The 14,667-nt window shown below is 38.4% G+C and overlaps 1 protein-coding gene across 1 annotated transcript; it reads left to right on the top strand.

Moving 5' to 3' along the window:
* The first annotated feature begins 8,508 nt into the window (after positions 1 to 8,508).
* On the top strand, positions 8,509 to 14,398 carry LOC114470711 (fibroblast growth factor 4-like). Its single transcript, XM_028459054.1, has 4 exons — positions 8,509 to 8,555; positions 10,641 to 10,771; positions 13,089 to 13,192; positions 14,222 to 14,398. The coding sequence occupies exons 1-4, from the start codon at positions 8,509 to 8,511 to the stop codon at positions 14,396 to 14,398; spliced, it is 459 nt and encodes a 152-aa protein (XP_028314855.1).
* The last annotated feature ends 269 nt before the right edge of the window (positions 14,399 to 14,667 follow it).

Genomic DNA, 14,667 nt, shown 5'->3' with positions numbered 1-14,667 from the left:
AACATCATCTTAATGGTAAAACGTCATCATGTTTCATACTCTGTGTAAGCTAACATCTGAAATGTGTCATTGTTAACGTCACAGTCTTGACTACTAAATCACCGTTTAAAAACGGTCCTGACATTTCCCAATAAATTGCTGGTTTCATGCACGTTTAAATATCAACTTTACTTTATATTTTATTCTTTTCTGTGTCTCTAATGTTGTTTTTAGGGTGGGAGTCACAGGGTACCAAACCATTCAATACTCAAAACATGTTCGCAACAGGGTTGGAGTCAATTCTAATTGTAATTGCATAATTGGTAATTGATTACAATTATGGTGCAATTATGTTGATATTTGTATATTTGACAAACATGAAAACAAAATATAGAACAAGACTTTACGTGGGGAAAGACGAAAGACTCTTTCAGCCAAACATTGCAGAGTTCTTTGTATCCTGAGGGTGATGAATATGTTGTATTACTGATATATGTTCAGTCAACAAATGTTTGGTGGATTTCTGTTTACAAAATAAAAGAGATTGTCACTGAAAATGTTAGTAGGCTAATTAAATAAATCTGAAAAAGATGTTTTATTGAATGCTTACAGATGATTTATTATTATTATTATTATTATTATTATTATTATTATTATTATTATTATTATTATTATTATTATTATTATTATTATTCCTTAACAGGATAGGTAAAATTCGGAGGCAAATTTCCCTGTTGGGCTACACTGTATATAACATTACAATATTGCGTTTTTTAAGTATGCAAGAGTAGGAGGTACATGAGTTCAGGTTAAATGTCTGATGGGGGACTGTGAAAAGTTTGGGAACCACTGGTGTAGTAAATGAATCACAACAGGGCTTGAAAAAAGTCCCTGAAATTTTCTGTGTTCATAAAGCAAATACTTGGATTTCACGACGTCAGAGACGCGTTGACGGGCCTGCAGAGCTGCTGTCCTTGCCTTTGCCTGACTGACCTACATGTTTGGGCTGCCCAGCCCAGCTGATGTGATGAATGTGGAGCTCTCCCTGCCAAATGGGTTCTAAGCCATGAACTCTTCCTGTGGGCGTAGGGAAACACTTAGGAAAGCGCGTGATGTCAGAGCAGATGCTGATCAGTGATCAGCGACGTCACATCTAACGGGCCCCTCTCAGCGGGGGTCAGTCCTTCGCACATGCACACACGATGCAGCCGTGTGCTGACGCACCACGTGTCACCTGACATCAGGCCTCCTCTGCTCTATGACCCCTGAGGCATGGTGCAGACAGGCTGGCATTTGCTTGTGTGACTCACTCTGTTGTTTACAATGACTTATGCCTGAATTGTTGTTGACCTGGTGGCCTGCAGCAGACCAGGCACAGAGAGGTGAACGTAAAAGAGTGAAGCGCCATTGGTAGGAAGTAGGTCCCTCACTGCTGGCCTGGATTATTCAGTTCTAAAGACCTTTTTTCAACCAAGTTCTCTGAAATCATATATAAGGTTGATGGAAAGGACGCCAGTCTGTCACAGGACTCACTTTCACAGTTACCTTCAAATTTTGGAAGAACCAAACCATGTGTGGGTCTGCAGTGCCTGCAGCCGTCCTGATGAAAAATAAATGGTGCACTTTACATTTGTACAAGGAAGAAGAGAAGCTATATGTTAAGGTTTTGTTTATTTAGACAAGGTTTTTCTTGAGTGTCCTTATGAGAGAACTCGTAGGGATACATCAAGGCATATCACCTCTGAGGAAGACTGGCAGTTGACAGTCGAAACATGATGTCAGGAGATAAAAGCATTCCTGAAAAACCTTTTCTGAATAAACAAAACCTTAACATATATTCAAAAAAGAAGACAAAATTAACTTACTGGAATTAGAAGGAAAGTTACTTTCGGCTTTTATGGTTAATGGCCCGACAGTTTGAGTCTGTGTTAATATTAAAATTGTCTTATTCCTAAGATACATGTTTTTTGATGTAATTTCACTTTCCCCTTGTTTAGTGTGTGATTTCACAAATTAAGGTGTGTGGCAAACATATAATATTTTATTTCCTATCTAAATAACTAACTAACTAAATAATCAGGGACGGCGCAACACCGGGGCTAGGGGGGGCTATAGCCCCGTAAGCAATTTGTATAGCCCCAGTTAAGCCCCTTGAGCACTTTAATTAATATTTTTAATACATTTATTGAGTTCAAAAACATTAAAAAGTTCACAAGTAGTTGTTTTGTTACAATCCAGTACCTGCTTCGACCTGATTCAATGGGGCCCGCCCATTGATTGACATACACTATAGCGTGTGTGTGAGGGGAAGGGAGGAGCAGGAGTCTTTTTCGCGCATCATTTTAGGATTAGCTAGCAGGCCAATGCAATGGATCATTTTGTAATTTAGAAAAAAAAAAAAAAGAGACTCCCTGTAGAAAATGAAGACCAAAAATCCATCTCCCAGAGAGCATGCGAGCGCAGTTTTTTGTGCATGCGTTAAAACTTTAGACAACCTGAAAAACCAAATGGCAAACCCTCGACTCAGCAATCTTGCCTGCCTGTCCGTGCATGCAGAAACAGCAACAGACACATTGTTCTCCGATAAAACAATAATGTGAGTAAGTTCTTCCCTGACGTTTTGCGTTTTGTATTTATTGTCTGATTATTGGCAGGCACAAGAGTGGCTGTCAGGTGTTGAATAAGTCACTTTTACACATGATTTCTTTTTTTTTTAATTTTGCGCATGAAATTGGTGAAAAGAGGTTAAAAGTGTGGGCCAACATATGCAACATAAGGTGGGAAAGTGATGGAAAGGGTTTATAAGTGCTGAAAATGTCTTGAAAGTGGAAAAAAATTGCAAAAAATACATTGGAATTTGACGGAGAGGTGGCAAAGATAGGAGTAATGTAGCAAAAATGCATTAAAATGAGCCACAATATGGCAGGGGAAAATGATGAATATAGGTTCAAATATAGTAAGTTTAATGCAGTTGCAAAAAAAGAGTAAAAATAAGCAAAAAAGATTTTTCTTTGTTTCTTGAAGGCATCTGGCAACCGCCTCCCAGTCTCTTGCGACCCCAAATGGGGTTGACACCAAGGTTGAAAACCTTAGCCATAATTAGTACTACTACCACCAAATGCTATTATTTAGATCCCAACTGTTACTGTGATGATTAACTTTATTTGCCTGATGATTTTTTTTTTCCCCTCATGTGTTATCACTATTTAGTGTGTTTGATCCATTGATCTCCTATAATTGAATATTGCTTTGGAATACCAAACATTGGTAATTAGAGAAATGGTTTCTTTCCAGTATTATCTGCTCACTTTTAATCATGACTGAGGAGATGACTCTTTATCTTTGGTTCAGATACCCAAAGATGTCTTTTATTAAACAATCCAAACCCTATCGCGTCACATGGGAATGTGCTTCTCCTCCAGCTCTGGGGTGATCCACCCACATCTCTCCTTGGGACTGGATTAGGAACCATGTGCTTCCTGCTTTGCTCCACCCTAAATGCCATAAATTCAGTGAATAATTCTACTTTGATTTTTGTGAACCTCCTAACTCCAATTATTTATTTGCAGGTCTATAAGTAGGGTCTCAACAATCAAAGTAGAATTATTCACTGAACTTATGACGATCAAATTTCAAAAATGGTCATTTGTAGCTATCAAACAGAAAGCTTGGAACTTGTAAAAATGCCATTTTACCACTTAAATACATGCTTTTCTGACAGAATATGGAAAAGATGCATGTACTTGTGTGTACTTTTATGGCTGTTCTAATGATTAGAATGTAGAAAGTAGATGTGGAATCACCTTTCACAGGCAAAGTGAAGAATAATGTGGAGTGTAAAATAAATTCAGACAGGAGGAGGAGAGCTGCTTTGTGTTCAGGCTCTATCCATAAAACTAATGGTCTCCTATGTATAATGTAGCTAATTATTGTCTCCTATAAAAAGCCCTCTACAGCAAAAAATAATCCTAATTTAATAAATTACAAGAAAACATTTGGTGGATTTGTCCCCCCAAAAAGCCTAAAAAGGAATTAGGAATATTTCCTGATTATTTTGAAATGAATTGTTCAATTTTTCCGAGTACCCCTTGCAATGTGCTCCTGTACCCCTAGGGGTACTCATACCCCTGTTTGGGAACCACTACACCACAGCAGAGTGTGGGACCCACACAAGATGGCGCCTTGAAGCAATAGTATGTGGCTGCAGACTCAGAGAACTACACAGTACACAACCCTTATGGTTTTTTGACAGTGCTGCCTAGTGGTTGACTGTAAATTTACAACTCTACAGCCTTAACCAGCACTGTGGTTTTTATTTTTTGACACTTTTAAAATTTTTGGAAATAGCCTATAATGAAATAAAATGATTTTTTTATTTTTTTATTGCATGGGGTTATTTTGACCAAACAACCCTAAATAGCCTACAATGAAAAGGATTAAATGAAATGGTTTTAAATGTTTTATTGTACGGGCTTGAGTGGTACACAGCCTTTATGGCAGTGCTCCTTCTTTCCTCATCTGCCTCTCCAGCCTCCTGCAGAACTTGTCCATTTCACTGAAAACAGACAAAATGATAAATACTGGAAAAGACAAACCATCAATGTACTCAGAAATGTCTACTTTTCTCCTCTTATCTTTGATGTACAACAGGCCCTGTCAGGAAGACCTGCTCTGCCTCCTTCCATGAAATGGCATTCACCTCTGAGATGCCCTAAATGATGGCCTAAACAGAATTTTAAACAATTAAATAGATTTAATTTTTTTTTTTTAATTACTTTATTAATCCCTGAAGGGAAATTATGTTACACTCTGTAATTTTTTTAGGGACACAGGCCCAAATCACCCAGCTCACCTCCACCTGTCAGTGGATCACCAACTTCCTGACTGACAGGAAGCAGCAGGTGAGGCTGAGGAGCATCACATCCAGCACTCGGTCAATCAGTACTGGAGTCCCCCCCAGGGGTATGTTCTCTCCCCACTGCTCTTCTCCCTCCACACCAGGGGTGGCCAATCCTGGTCCTCAAGAGCCACGATCCAGCATGTTTTAGATGTTTCCCTGTCCCAACACACCTGATTCAAATGATTAACTCATCATATAGCTCTGCAAAAGCCTGATAACAATCCTGGTCATTTCAATCAGGTGTGTTGGAAGAGAGAAACATCTAAAACATGCTGGATCGTGGCTCTTGAGGACCATACTACAATAATCAATCATTGATCTTATTATTGACATAGATATTCCACAGCACGCTCCTACTAGCGTAACCATTTTACTTTTTTCATTTATCTTATTTATATGATCACTCCTGGTCAGTTCTGAATCAAACAAAATCCCCAAATAAGGAAAAGAATTTACCTGCTTTAACCTTTTCCCATACATCATTACCACAGTCTCATTAATCTTCTTACCAGAATATACTACTTCCTTTGTCTTTTCTACAGAAAACCTAAATCCTCAACCATATGACAATTTGTCTACCTTATTTACTGCTTCTTGTATATTGTTTTGTATTAATTCGAAATCCTTCCCTCTTTTCCATAAGGCTCGTCAGCAAATAAAGATCAGAATCAGAATCAGAATCAACTTTATTGACCAAGAGTGTATGAATACACACGAGGAATTTGTCTTGGTGACATTAAATAATAACAATCAACTAGAATAAAGAAAAATAAATAAAAAAAAGAAGTATAAACATAAATATAAGAGTAGTTAGACTAATATGTGCAAACTAAATAAAATAACAAGATAATAATAATAATAATAATAATAATAATAATAATAATAATAATAATATAATAACAACAAAATAAAATAAAGATACAATAATAATAATAATAATAAGATCTTCCAATATCATACCGTATATCAGAAAGCACATTATTAATCATAATGGAAAACAGTATCGGGCTGATCACGCTTCCCTGAGGGGTTCCATTGTCTACCTTGTATCTAGGGGACGTTGATGTTCCTATTTTAACCTAAATCAAATAGAAAGCTTTTAATCCAGTTAAAAGTTCTTCCTGATATTCCCATCCTATGAAGTTTAATCACTAGCCCTTCTTTCCAAACCACATCATATGCTGTGTTTGAGTTGTGACTGATTAGCTGCCTCATGTGTTGCACCCAGGTGTGGCCCATTCCCAATCACGCCTCCCTCACCATTTAGCGGAGTGTGTGTCACTGTGTGTTTGCTGATCATTGTGGATTCAATCTTACACTCCCTGTGTGTCTTGTACCCTGCTCCCTGGTTTCTTCGTTCTGCACTATTGTGTTATATTATTTCATTTAGTCTTTAGTTACTGTTTATATATATTTTTAGTTGATTATTACCTGCATGAAGCGCACAGCGGAAAGCTATGTTTTACCCTGCGTCTGTCTGTCAGTCTGTCTATTTGTCTGTTAGCAAGATAACTTGAACAATTGTAAACAGATTTGGATGAAATTGTCAGGAAATGTTATTAATGGAACAAGGAACAGGTGATTACATTTTGGTGATGTTCTGGAAGACCAAAAAAGCGAAAATACCACTCGTAGAAATCCCATTAAGCGTGGATGTGCCTGCTCCTTTGAGCGCGGTGGCTTATGGGTAATGTAGTAGTCATTGCCGGCCCTAGCCTCTTTGGCGCCCTAGGCGTGATTTTCTTTTGGTGCCCCCTTATATGGCATGTTTTTTAATACCAAGTAATGGATATTTACATTATTGTTATAATATTAGCAGAATAGTGGTCTTCACCATACCCACAAAGACACTTTCCACAAGGAGAAAACATGAGAAGAATTACTTTTTTGAATTTTTAAAAATTTTGACAAAAGGGTTTACATATACAAAAGAAACACAAATAAGTAAATAAAAGTCCATTTAAATATACATCTTAGTAACAGGTTCAAAATACAAATTATTAACATTATCAGAGTAAGGCATTACACAAAAAACAAGATAAATGTAAAATAATTAGCCTAAATTAAAAAAAAAAAAGTTAAATAACAACCTAAACAATAATTTAACTTAAATTGCTGATTTAGCTCATCAAGTATTATCTTAAATACTTATGACTAAAATGTTTTGAGTTTGACATGTTGTGAAAAGATCCAAAACTTTCAGGAGTAAAACTAGTTTTATTTTCATTAAAACAAATCATTAATAACACTATCAAGTTTAGGATGCTAATAATATCAGCGCTTTGGCTGTATGGTGCCTTAACATTTGGCTATATTGTCTATATAACGGGCCGGCCCCGGTTAAATGGTTAACATTTAATTGTTTGGTTCCACGTATGTTGCACAGTTTGGTAGTTTGTTGAAATTAAGGTGTGAAAAGTTGAACAATAGTATTATCTCCCTATTCTTTTTAGAGCCAGGTACATTCATTGTACTGTACAATGCAAAATTGTGTTGAAATGAATGACCTAAGGAAACCCTACACATGACTTAAAGCTGATATCTGGAGTTTCTGAGATTATGTATGCTTCTTAAATTGAAATGCGAAAAAGCTATATCAATGTGACCCAATGCGACCTTGTTATGTTCCGCGATGCCCATGCAGAAAAATAGAGGCATGGCTTCTGGTAGATTGCAGGGGGAGGAAGTGGAGCTGTTGAGGGCGGGACATTGAGACGTCCACTCAGAAACTCTGTATATCAACTTTAAAAGGGAGGTAAGATGAAAAAATAAATTTCTAATAGTTTTGCTACAGTGATATACATCCCTTTAGTCAAATTTAGAGGGCCAACGTTAAAAAGTTCTGTTTCTTCCCTCCCTTGTTATTCTACATTTTGTAAAAAGTCAGCTCCAAATGGGAAGTTGGATTTTCCCCGGTTGTTTATGTCACTAACCGGAAACTCCTCCTCCTGACAATTTTCTCTCCTCCTACCATGGACATAATACACGCCTCCTAGAATGTGAGCTCCTCCCTCTCAAACTATCTTACAGCTAAAACAAACACTGCGGTTTAATGTTGAATATATATTATTCTTTATTGCCATATATGTAAATGCAAACTGCACTACTTTTTCTGCTGCTTGTGTCTGCAATCTTTGCGATCGAGTCGGGAGTCACTGCTCGGAGCCACGGCCCTTTTGTTTACACTCATCAGCTGTTAGCACTCCGTGCTAACACTTCGCCAGCCTATGCAGCAAGATCCGACATCCCTCATAAACTGAGGAGGGAACGACGGGGATGTCGCGTGGGGTCAAAGCGCCGAGCAAGGAGGAGAAGATTACAGCCTGGCTCATACCTGTCAAGTATCCCATTTTGGCCGGGAAACTCCCGTATTTTACCCCTTTTTCCCGCCATCTTCCTGTATTAGTGTTTTCCCGTAAATATTCTGTATTTTAATGTAATGATAATTAAAAGATGCCTTACTAAACTGAGCGCCATCACTAGAACTGCCACCTGAAATGGCCTGGGTGGCAGTTCCCACGAGATTAGTGCCGACAGCGGCAACAAACCTGAAAACAACTCAGATCAGAGATGATGAATGAAGACGTTCCGGCGAAAAAAACAAAGAACTGGTGTAAATACATTGCGAAATGGGACAAAGAGTTTATCTTCCTAAAGAGCAGCAGGATGTGACACGGTTATAAATTCTGTTAGATTAATAACTGAGATTTTAACGTCTACCACAGCGGAAGAAACGACGTAAGTCAGCATGAAAAATCAGCCAATCACAAGCGTCACAAATATACACTGCTTTCAAAAAGTTTTAAAAGATGTGAAGTCTGCAACAAATGTGTCTAATAAGTCATTAGTGAATACCAGAGAACCACATGAGTGAGCATGAGAAATTAAAAGAAAATATGTCATAAAAATAAAATGTTAATGTTTAACTTAAAGACAAGCAACGTGAAATTAACAGTAAATATGCAATGTGTTGACTTGTATATAAACTGTAAGTATATTAAATAAACACATGTGCTTCATATACACATTTATGTTTTTATTTAGGCTGTTTTATAATTTAGGAATTAGGGCTGGGCAATATATCGAGATTCAAGATGTATCGAGTTTTCTATTTTGGCGATATGGAAAACAATATTATTTAATATTATATATATATATATATATATATATATATATATATATATATATATATATATATATATACTGTACTTGGTCTGTTGTATTTTCTGGGAATTTTTATGTTTACATTGTACAGAGAGCGCACAGTCTACCAAAATAAAATTCCTTGTGTGTTAAACATAGATGGCCAATAAAGATGATTCTGATTCTGAAGAATTAAATTAACAATTATATAATAAAAAATAATAATATTTCACTAGTGACTGTTTATTTTCTTTCTTTTTTTCCAGTTGCCCTATAATTCACTTCTGTACAAATCATAGGCCCTGTCTTCTCCCTTCATAGTAAAATGCACACGTGTGCAAAGTTTTTTCCCTGGAGGAACCAGGCAGCGTGTGAACATGCTTCTGTTCTGTTCAGTATAGTATGTCTACTATTACTGTCAGTCATTCAAAAAGTTCAATAGACAAACTGATGTCCACTCAAATGTTTAATCTTCACAGAAGAATTGATGGGTGGATTTTTAGACAAAACACTTTATAAAAATGTCACACACATTTTAAACCACGAGTCACAAACATTAAATAAACAATGTTTATCATGTTCGCCTGATGACCAACAGAAAAATGGAGCAAAATTGGACAGCGGGTGTTTATTTTCCGTGCTTAAACCGTCCATTCCGGTAAATCTCCGGTCGAACAATTACGTCACTTTCAATAAACTTTAATAACAGGACAAATATAATAATAATAATTATAATAATATAAAAATAATACTTTGACAATGAAATGACAGTACCAATGAAGACATTTTATAATTGAGTACAAAATTAAACTGTAAATAAAATCAACTTCTCATGTTGTCATGGCAACTTCAACAGACTGACAACGTCAGCTACAGGTACAACTAATAACACATCAAGCTAACACGGAACAAACCTCCAGCACCCACAGACTGACAGGACCAGGACCAGGAGTGGGAGTGATGACACAGACAGGAACACCTGTATCAGATACCAACAGAAGAATGAAGAAGTAAAACATGAGCAACAGGAAAACCAAGTGGGAACCTGTCGTCTCTGAGTGACCAGGAGAAGAAAGGACTGGGCCACTGTCAGAGCTCGAGGCCTCTATTGTATTTGAGTAGATTGCATGTTCTCCTGCAAACCCATGGTCATGCGTGTTTCCCTTTGTTTACTGACATCATGTAGTTTATGTTACTTACTTTGTGATGCTTGTCTCATCCATGACTCAGACAAATAGAGCAGCAGGAGGTGAGTGACGTAACGTTGAGTGCGTAATATAAGAAAGTAGCATCAGTGCTAAACTGGAACACTTTTTTTGTTCGCTGCAACAATCTCCCATGTTTGAACTGAAAGTGTTTCAGGGATTTCAAAAGTAAAGGGGTCGTGACGTTGTATTCATGGCTGATCTTTGATCTTTTGTGTTGTTAGTAAGTCAATGAGTGATTAGCTATTAAAAATAGCCATTGTGTAGTTAAAAAAAGGATATCAGAAGATGTCCTCATCAGTGTCCTTTCCTCTGCTTGTGTATGGACTCCTGCTGTGTGGATGCTTTGCTCCTGTGAGTGCTGGACTCTCGCTGCAGACAAGCAGCAGATCCTGGGAGCGCAGGGAGCAGAGCGGCACGGACGCACGCTTTCTGCTGGGGATAAAGAGGATACGAAGGCTCTACTGCAACGTGGGGATTGGGTTCCACCTTCAGCTTTTACCAAACGGGACCATCACAGGTGTGCACAATGAAAACAGATACAGTAAGTAGTTATTCCTCCCTCTGTCTTTTCACCACAGGGACGTTCATCCATAAATGACCTGAAAACTCTTCTAAGAATAGTTATTAAAACATGTCTAGTAATACTTAACTTGAAGTTTTACACATAAGGCTGACATTACGCTGTCATTACCTGTCATTAGCATGAATGAGGTGTCATGAAGGCTGTCATTAAGTGTTGTTCGCTAAATTATGACACCTTTAGAGCTATGTTGGCATTTTTTGGGTTAAGTGAAGGCATCTAGTGGGGTTAAGTAGGGGTCAAGTTAGGGTTAATTTTAGGGTTAGCAGTTAGGCTAACAAACGACACTTAATGACAGCCTTGATGATGCCTTATTCATGCTAATGACAGGTGTCCTGTCATAATAATGACAATGCAATGCCAGCTTTTATGTATTAAACTTCAAGTAAAGTGTTTCCACATGTATTACCTGGATTGACTCATTAGAAGTGTTTTCAGCAGATGTATCCAAGTTAAATATTTCAGATCTCATTTAATATCAACTGACACTGGAAAAAACCTCTGTTCTTCTGGCTCCAGCAAATTCTAGGAGAATACAGGGAATGAAACTCATCACCAACACTTTCTTTTGTTGGTCATCTTGTTAAGCCCATCTGCTAAATGTACGCTGATACACTTTGGCCATGCTCTGCTGTCTGTGTCTGTGGTGGCTTCAAAACCATAAATTGCATTGGTGTCGATACATTATTAATTGGGGATTTTTAAAAAGTACCAAAGTCATGTATTTGAGGGCTTGTGTCTCCAAAGTGCCCAGATTTCGGTCTTCAAAATCCAGGAACAAACATTATCTACAACAGCTTTCAGATGCTGCTAGAAGTTCCACAAATACACCAGTCCGATAACCAGTATGTGAGGGACCTCCTCCAGCTTTAGTGATCTGAGGGATCTACAGCTCTTTGTCCAGCAGGTCTTTAGACCAGCGTGGACTGACAGAATCCAGTTTTTCTGAATATTTGATGTGCATGTTCTCTTAACTCACTCACTGCCATTGACATACATATACGTCATTTCAAATCCAACTACTCACTGCCATTGACGTATATGTACGTCAATTGTGTTTTTCAACGGTTATTGCTTGGAGACAGTGTGACAAAGCTTTCACATAAATATCAACCTTGTACTATGATGTAGTGACCAACTGGTGCCATGTAGGTGGCATCAGTGCACCTTTGGATGAGAGATTATCCATGATGGTCACCATGACCAGTGAGAGAGAAACCAGGGACGATGGAGAAAATAGCTCCCAGCATCTCCAAGCAGTGCACACTCGAGCAGAAGATATGTGAACCTAAGTTGACTATTGAGGGTGTTGCGTTCGTGAGAGAAAATGATCAACAAACCGAGCAAAACGGGTCGACTCGTCATGTTGGGGAGGAGGAAGAATTTGCGTGTGTGGAGACTGAGACTTGCAGGAAGGCCAACAAACGGTACAACTCTGACCCAGACAGCAAAATAATAATTTTGCCATCAAAAGCCCGGTCTCAGTGTTGTTTTTGTAGTTTTATAGAAGGAAACCAAAGTTCAGATGTTTGAGGTGTTACTGAAGCAAAAAAAAAATTGCCTCAAAGTCAGTGAGAAAAAGGCTGCTTTCTCAGCTTTTTGCTTAGAAACTGGCGTTTTGTGTGAAACTTACCTATTGTAATAGCCAAATCCACTACTTGGCTACCTTGATGGGTTTTAAAGGGCTGAGTGGCTGACGCACCCACCGTGTACACCTTTCACTGTCCGGTTGACATAAATCACGTACTACTTCTTGATATATGCTTATTTTCTCTTTATTTTATGCTTAATTGATTCCGAACCAATGTGTCCATCAAACCATCAGTTCACCTCGACCTCTGCTCTTGGTATAGAATCAAACAGTGTTCGTGGTATTTCTGGTGTTGCAGTCAGAAACCGTTTGAGCTCCACCCCGTCAAGCAACAAACCCTTGTCTAGGAAGTGGCATCACATACAGTATATAGTCTGACACGCTCATTTAAGACCCACACTTGTATATAGCCGCCAAAAAATGGCCATTACACCTATATTCAACTGATGATTATGGAAGAACGAAACAAGCTAGAAACAAAAAGAGAGTAGCGAGTCTATTCTTTCCGAATCTGGTCTCAGATTTTACATAGTTATAGTATAAAATATTCTGTGGTTCTTCAAATATCAGTCAAAATGCTCTAAAATTTCTGACAACCATTGGGGTAGCTGTTCTGAAAATGGCTGGCAGCCACTGAGTTAATATTCCACTTGTGATGTGTGTGACTGTCCTTCATGTCACTTTCAGCCCTTCTGGAAATGTCTCCAGTGGAGAGAGGAGTCGTGACTCTGTTTGGGCTTCGGAGCGGACTCTTCATCGCAATGAGTGACCGAGGGAAACTGTACGGCTCGGTAAGAGCAGCCTGATTCTTCTCCTTTAGACTCACCCTCCTCCCGACCCCTAAAATAAAGGTACCAGAAGCTGCATTTCCATTACACTTGGAAATGTGCAAAATCTAAATAGCGCAACTGGTAAAAACTGGTAATGGAAACACCAGGATTTAAAAAAACCCCTCAAATATCGCAAAAAAGTTTTTACGCTTTGATGAGGTTTTTCAGACATTTTGATATTGAAATGTGTCACAAAAGTGCAATGGAAACTCTTTTTTTGCAAATACACGTCACAGGATGTGATGTACCATGGTCACATGACCTTTTCTCTCCAAGTAAACATGACACGGTACGTGGGGACAGAAGAGGAGACCCGGACATTTGTTAGCGTTATACTTAAAAAATTATTACTGCCACATTAGAAGGTAAACAACAAAAGACTATGGAGTGTTACAAGGAGGTTCTGGGCATCCATCTTCCTGCGCCGAAGTCTCGCAGGATGAGATTTCACGGGAGTAGCAAGGCTCCAGCCCAAAACAACGTTCAATGGAACCCCGTTCAAAGCACAATTATACTTTGTCGACATTCCATAAACACAGCAAAATAATGGTCCATTATTCTATGAATCTGCGATAACCACATTAATTTATCTGATCCCATTTATGGTCATGAGACACTGGGAGGGGGTTGCCAGATGCCTTCAAGAAACTAAGAATATTTTTTAACAATTTTGAGCCCAATTTTGCTTATTTTTACTCTTTTTTTGCAACAACACCAAATCTGCCATATTTAAACCTGTTTTCATCACTTTTTCTTGCCATATTTGTAATCCTTATAATGCATTTTTGCAACATTACTCTCATTTCTGCCACTTCTCTGTCAAGTTTCAATGCCTTTTCTGCACATTTTTTTCCACTTTCAAGGCTTTTTCGAAACCGTATAAACCCTTTCCACCACTTTTACAACCTATTGTTACTTTTATTGATCAATCAATCATTGGACTGATGTCACCTGGATGTTCAGAGCAGAATTTGCATGTTCTCTCCTCAGGGCCACTACAGCGACCAATGCAGATTCAAGGAGAAACTTCTGGCCAACAACTACAACGCCTACGAATCGGCTGCTCACCCTGGCATGTACATCGGCCTCAGTAAAGTGGGCAAAGCCAAGCGAGGGAACCGGGTCACACCCACCATGACCACCACTCACTTTCTACCCAGGATTTAAAGAACTCTAACATACAGTAACTGAATTGCATTTTTGTAAATTCAAAGGATTTTCCAAAAAATGCACCGTGCCATGAGTAAGACTTTAGTACCATACGGATGATGTTTTAGTGTTAACGCGCTTTGATCTGTGCATAAATTCACACTCATATCCAAACACAGATGAGTTCATGCTACCTCACACTGTTAATAAGAATAAAGATGAATGGTTTCTGACTCTCTGTGTGTGTCACTGTGGTATCACTAACCCAGGAATAGCACATACGCTGG

This window comes from Gouania willdenowi, chromosome 10 (genome assembly GCF_900634775.1).
Source record: "Gouania willdenowi chromosome 10, fGouWil2.1, whole genome shotgun sequence".
Taxonomy (NCBI): domain Eukaryota; kingdom Metazoa; phylum Chordata; class Actinopteri; order Blenniiformes; family Gobiesocidae; genus Gouania; species Gouania willdenowi.
The sequence above is the reverse complement of the archived record's forward strand: the minus strand, read 5'-3'. Positions and strand labels throughout refer to the sequence as shown.

Coding starts and splice junctions, on each gene's coding strand:
- LOC114470711 (XM_028459054.1), top strand. CDS start 8,509: ATGGGACAAAGAGTTTATCTTCCTAAAGAGCAGCAGGATGTGACACG. Junction 8,556..10,640: donor GAGCAGCAGGATGTGACACG/GTTATAAATTCT, acceptor CAGGGAGCAGAG/CGGCACGGACGCACGCTTTC. Junction 13,193..14,221: donor GAGGGAAACTGTACGGCTCG/GTAAGAGCAGCC, acceptor TTCTCTCCTCAG/GGCCACTACAGCGACCAATG.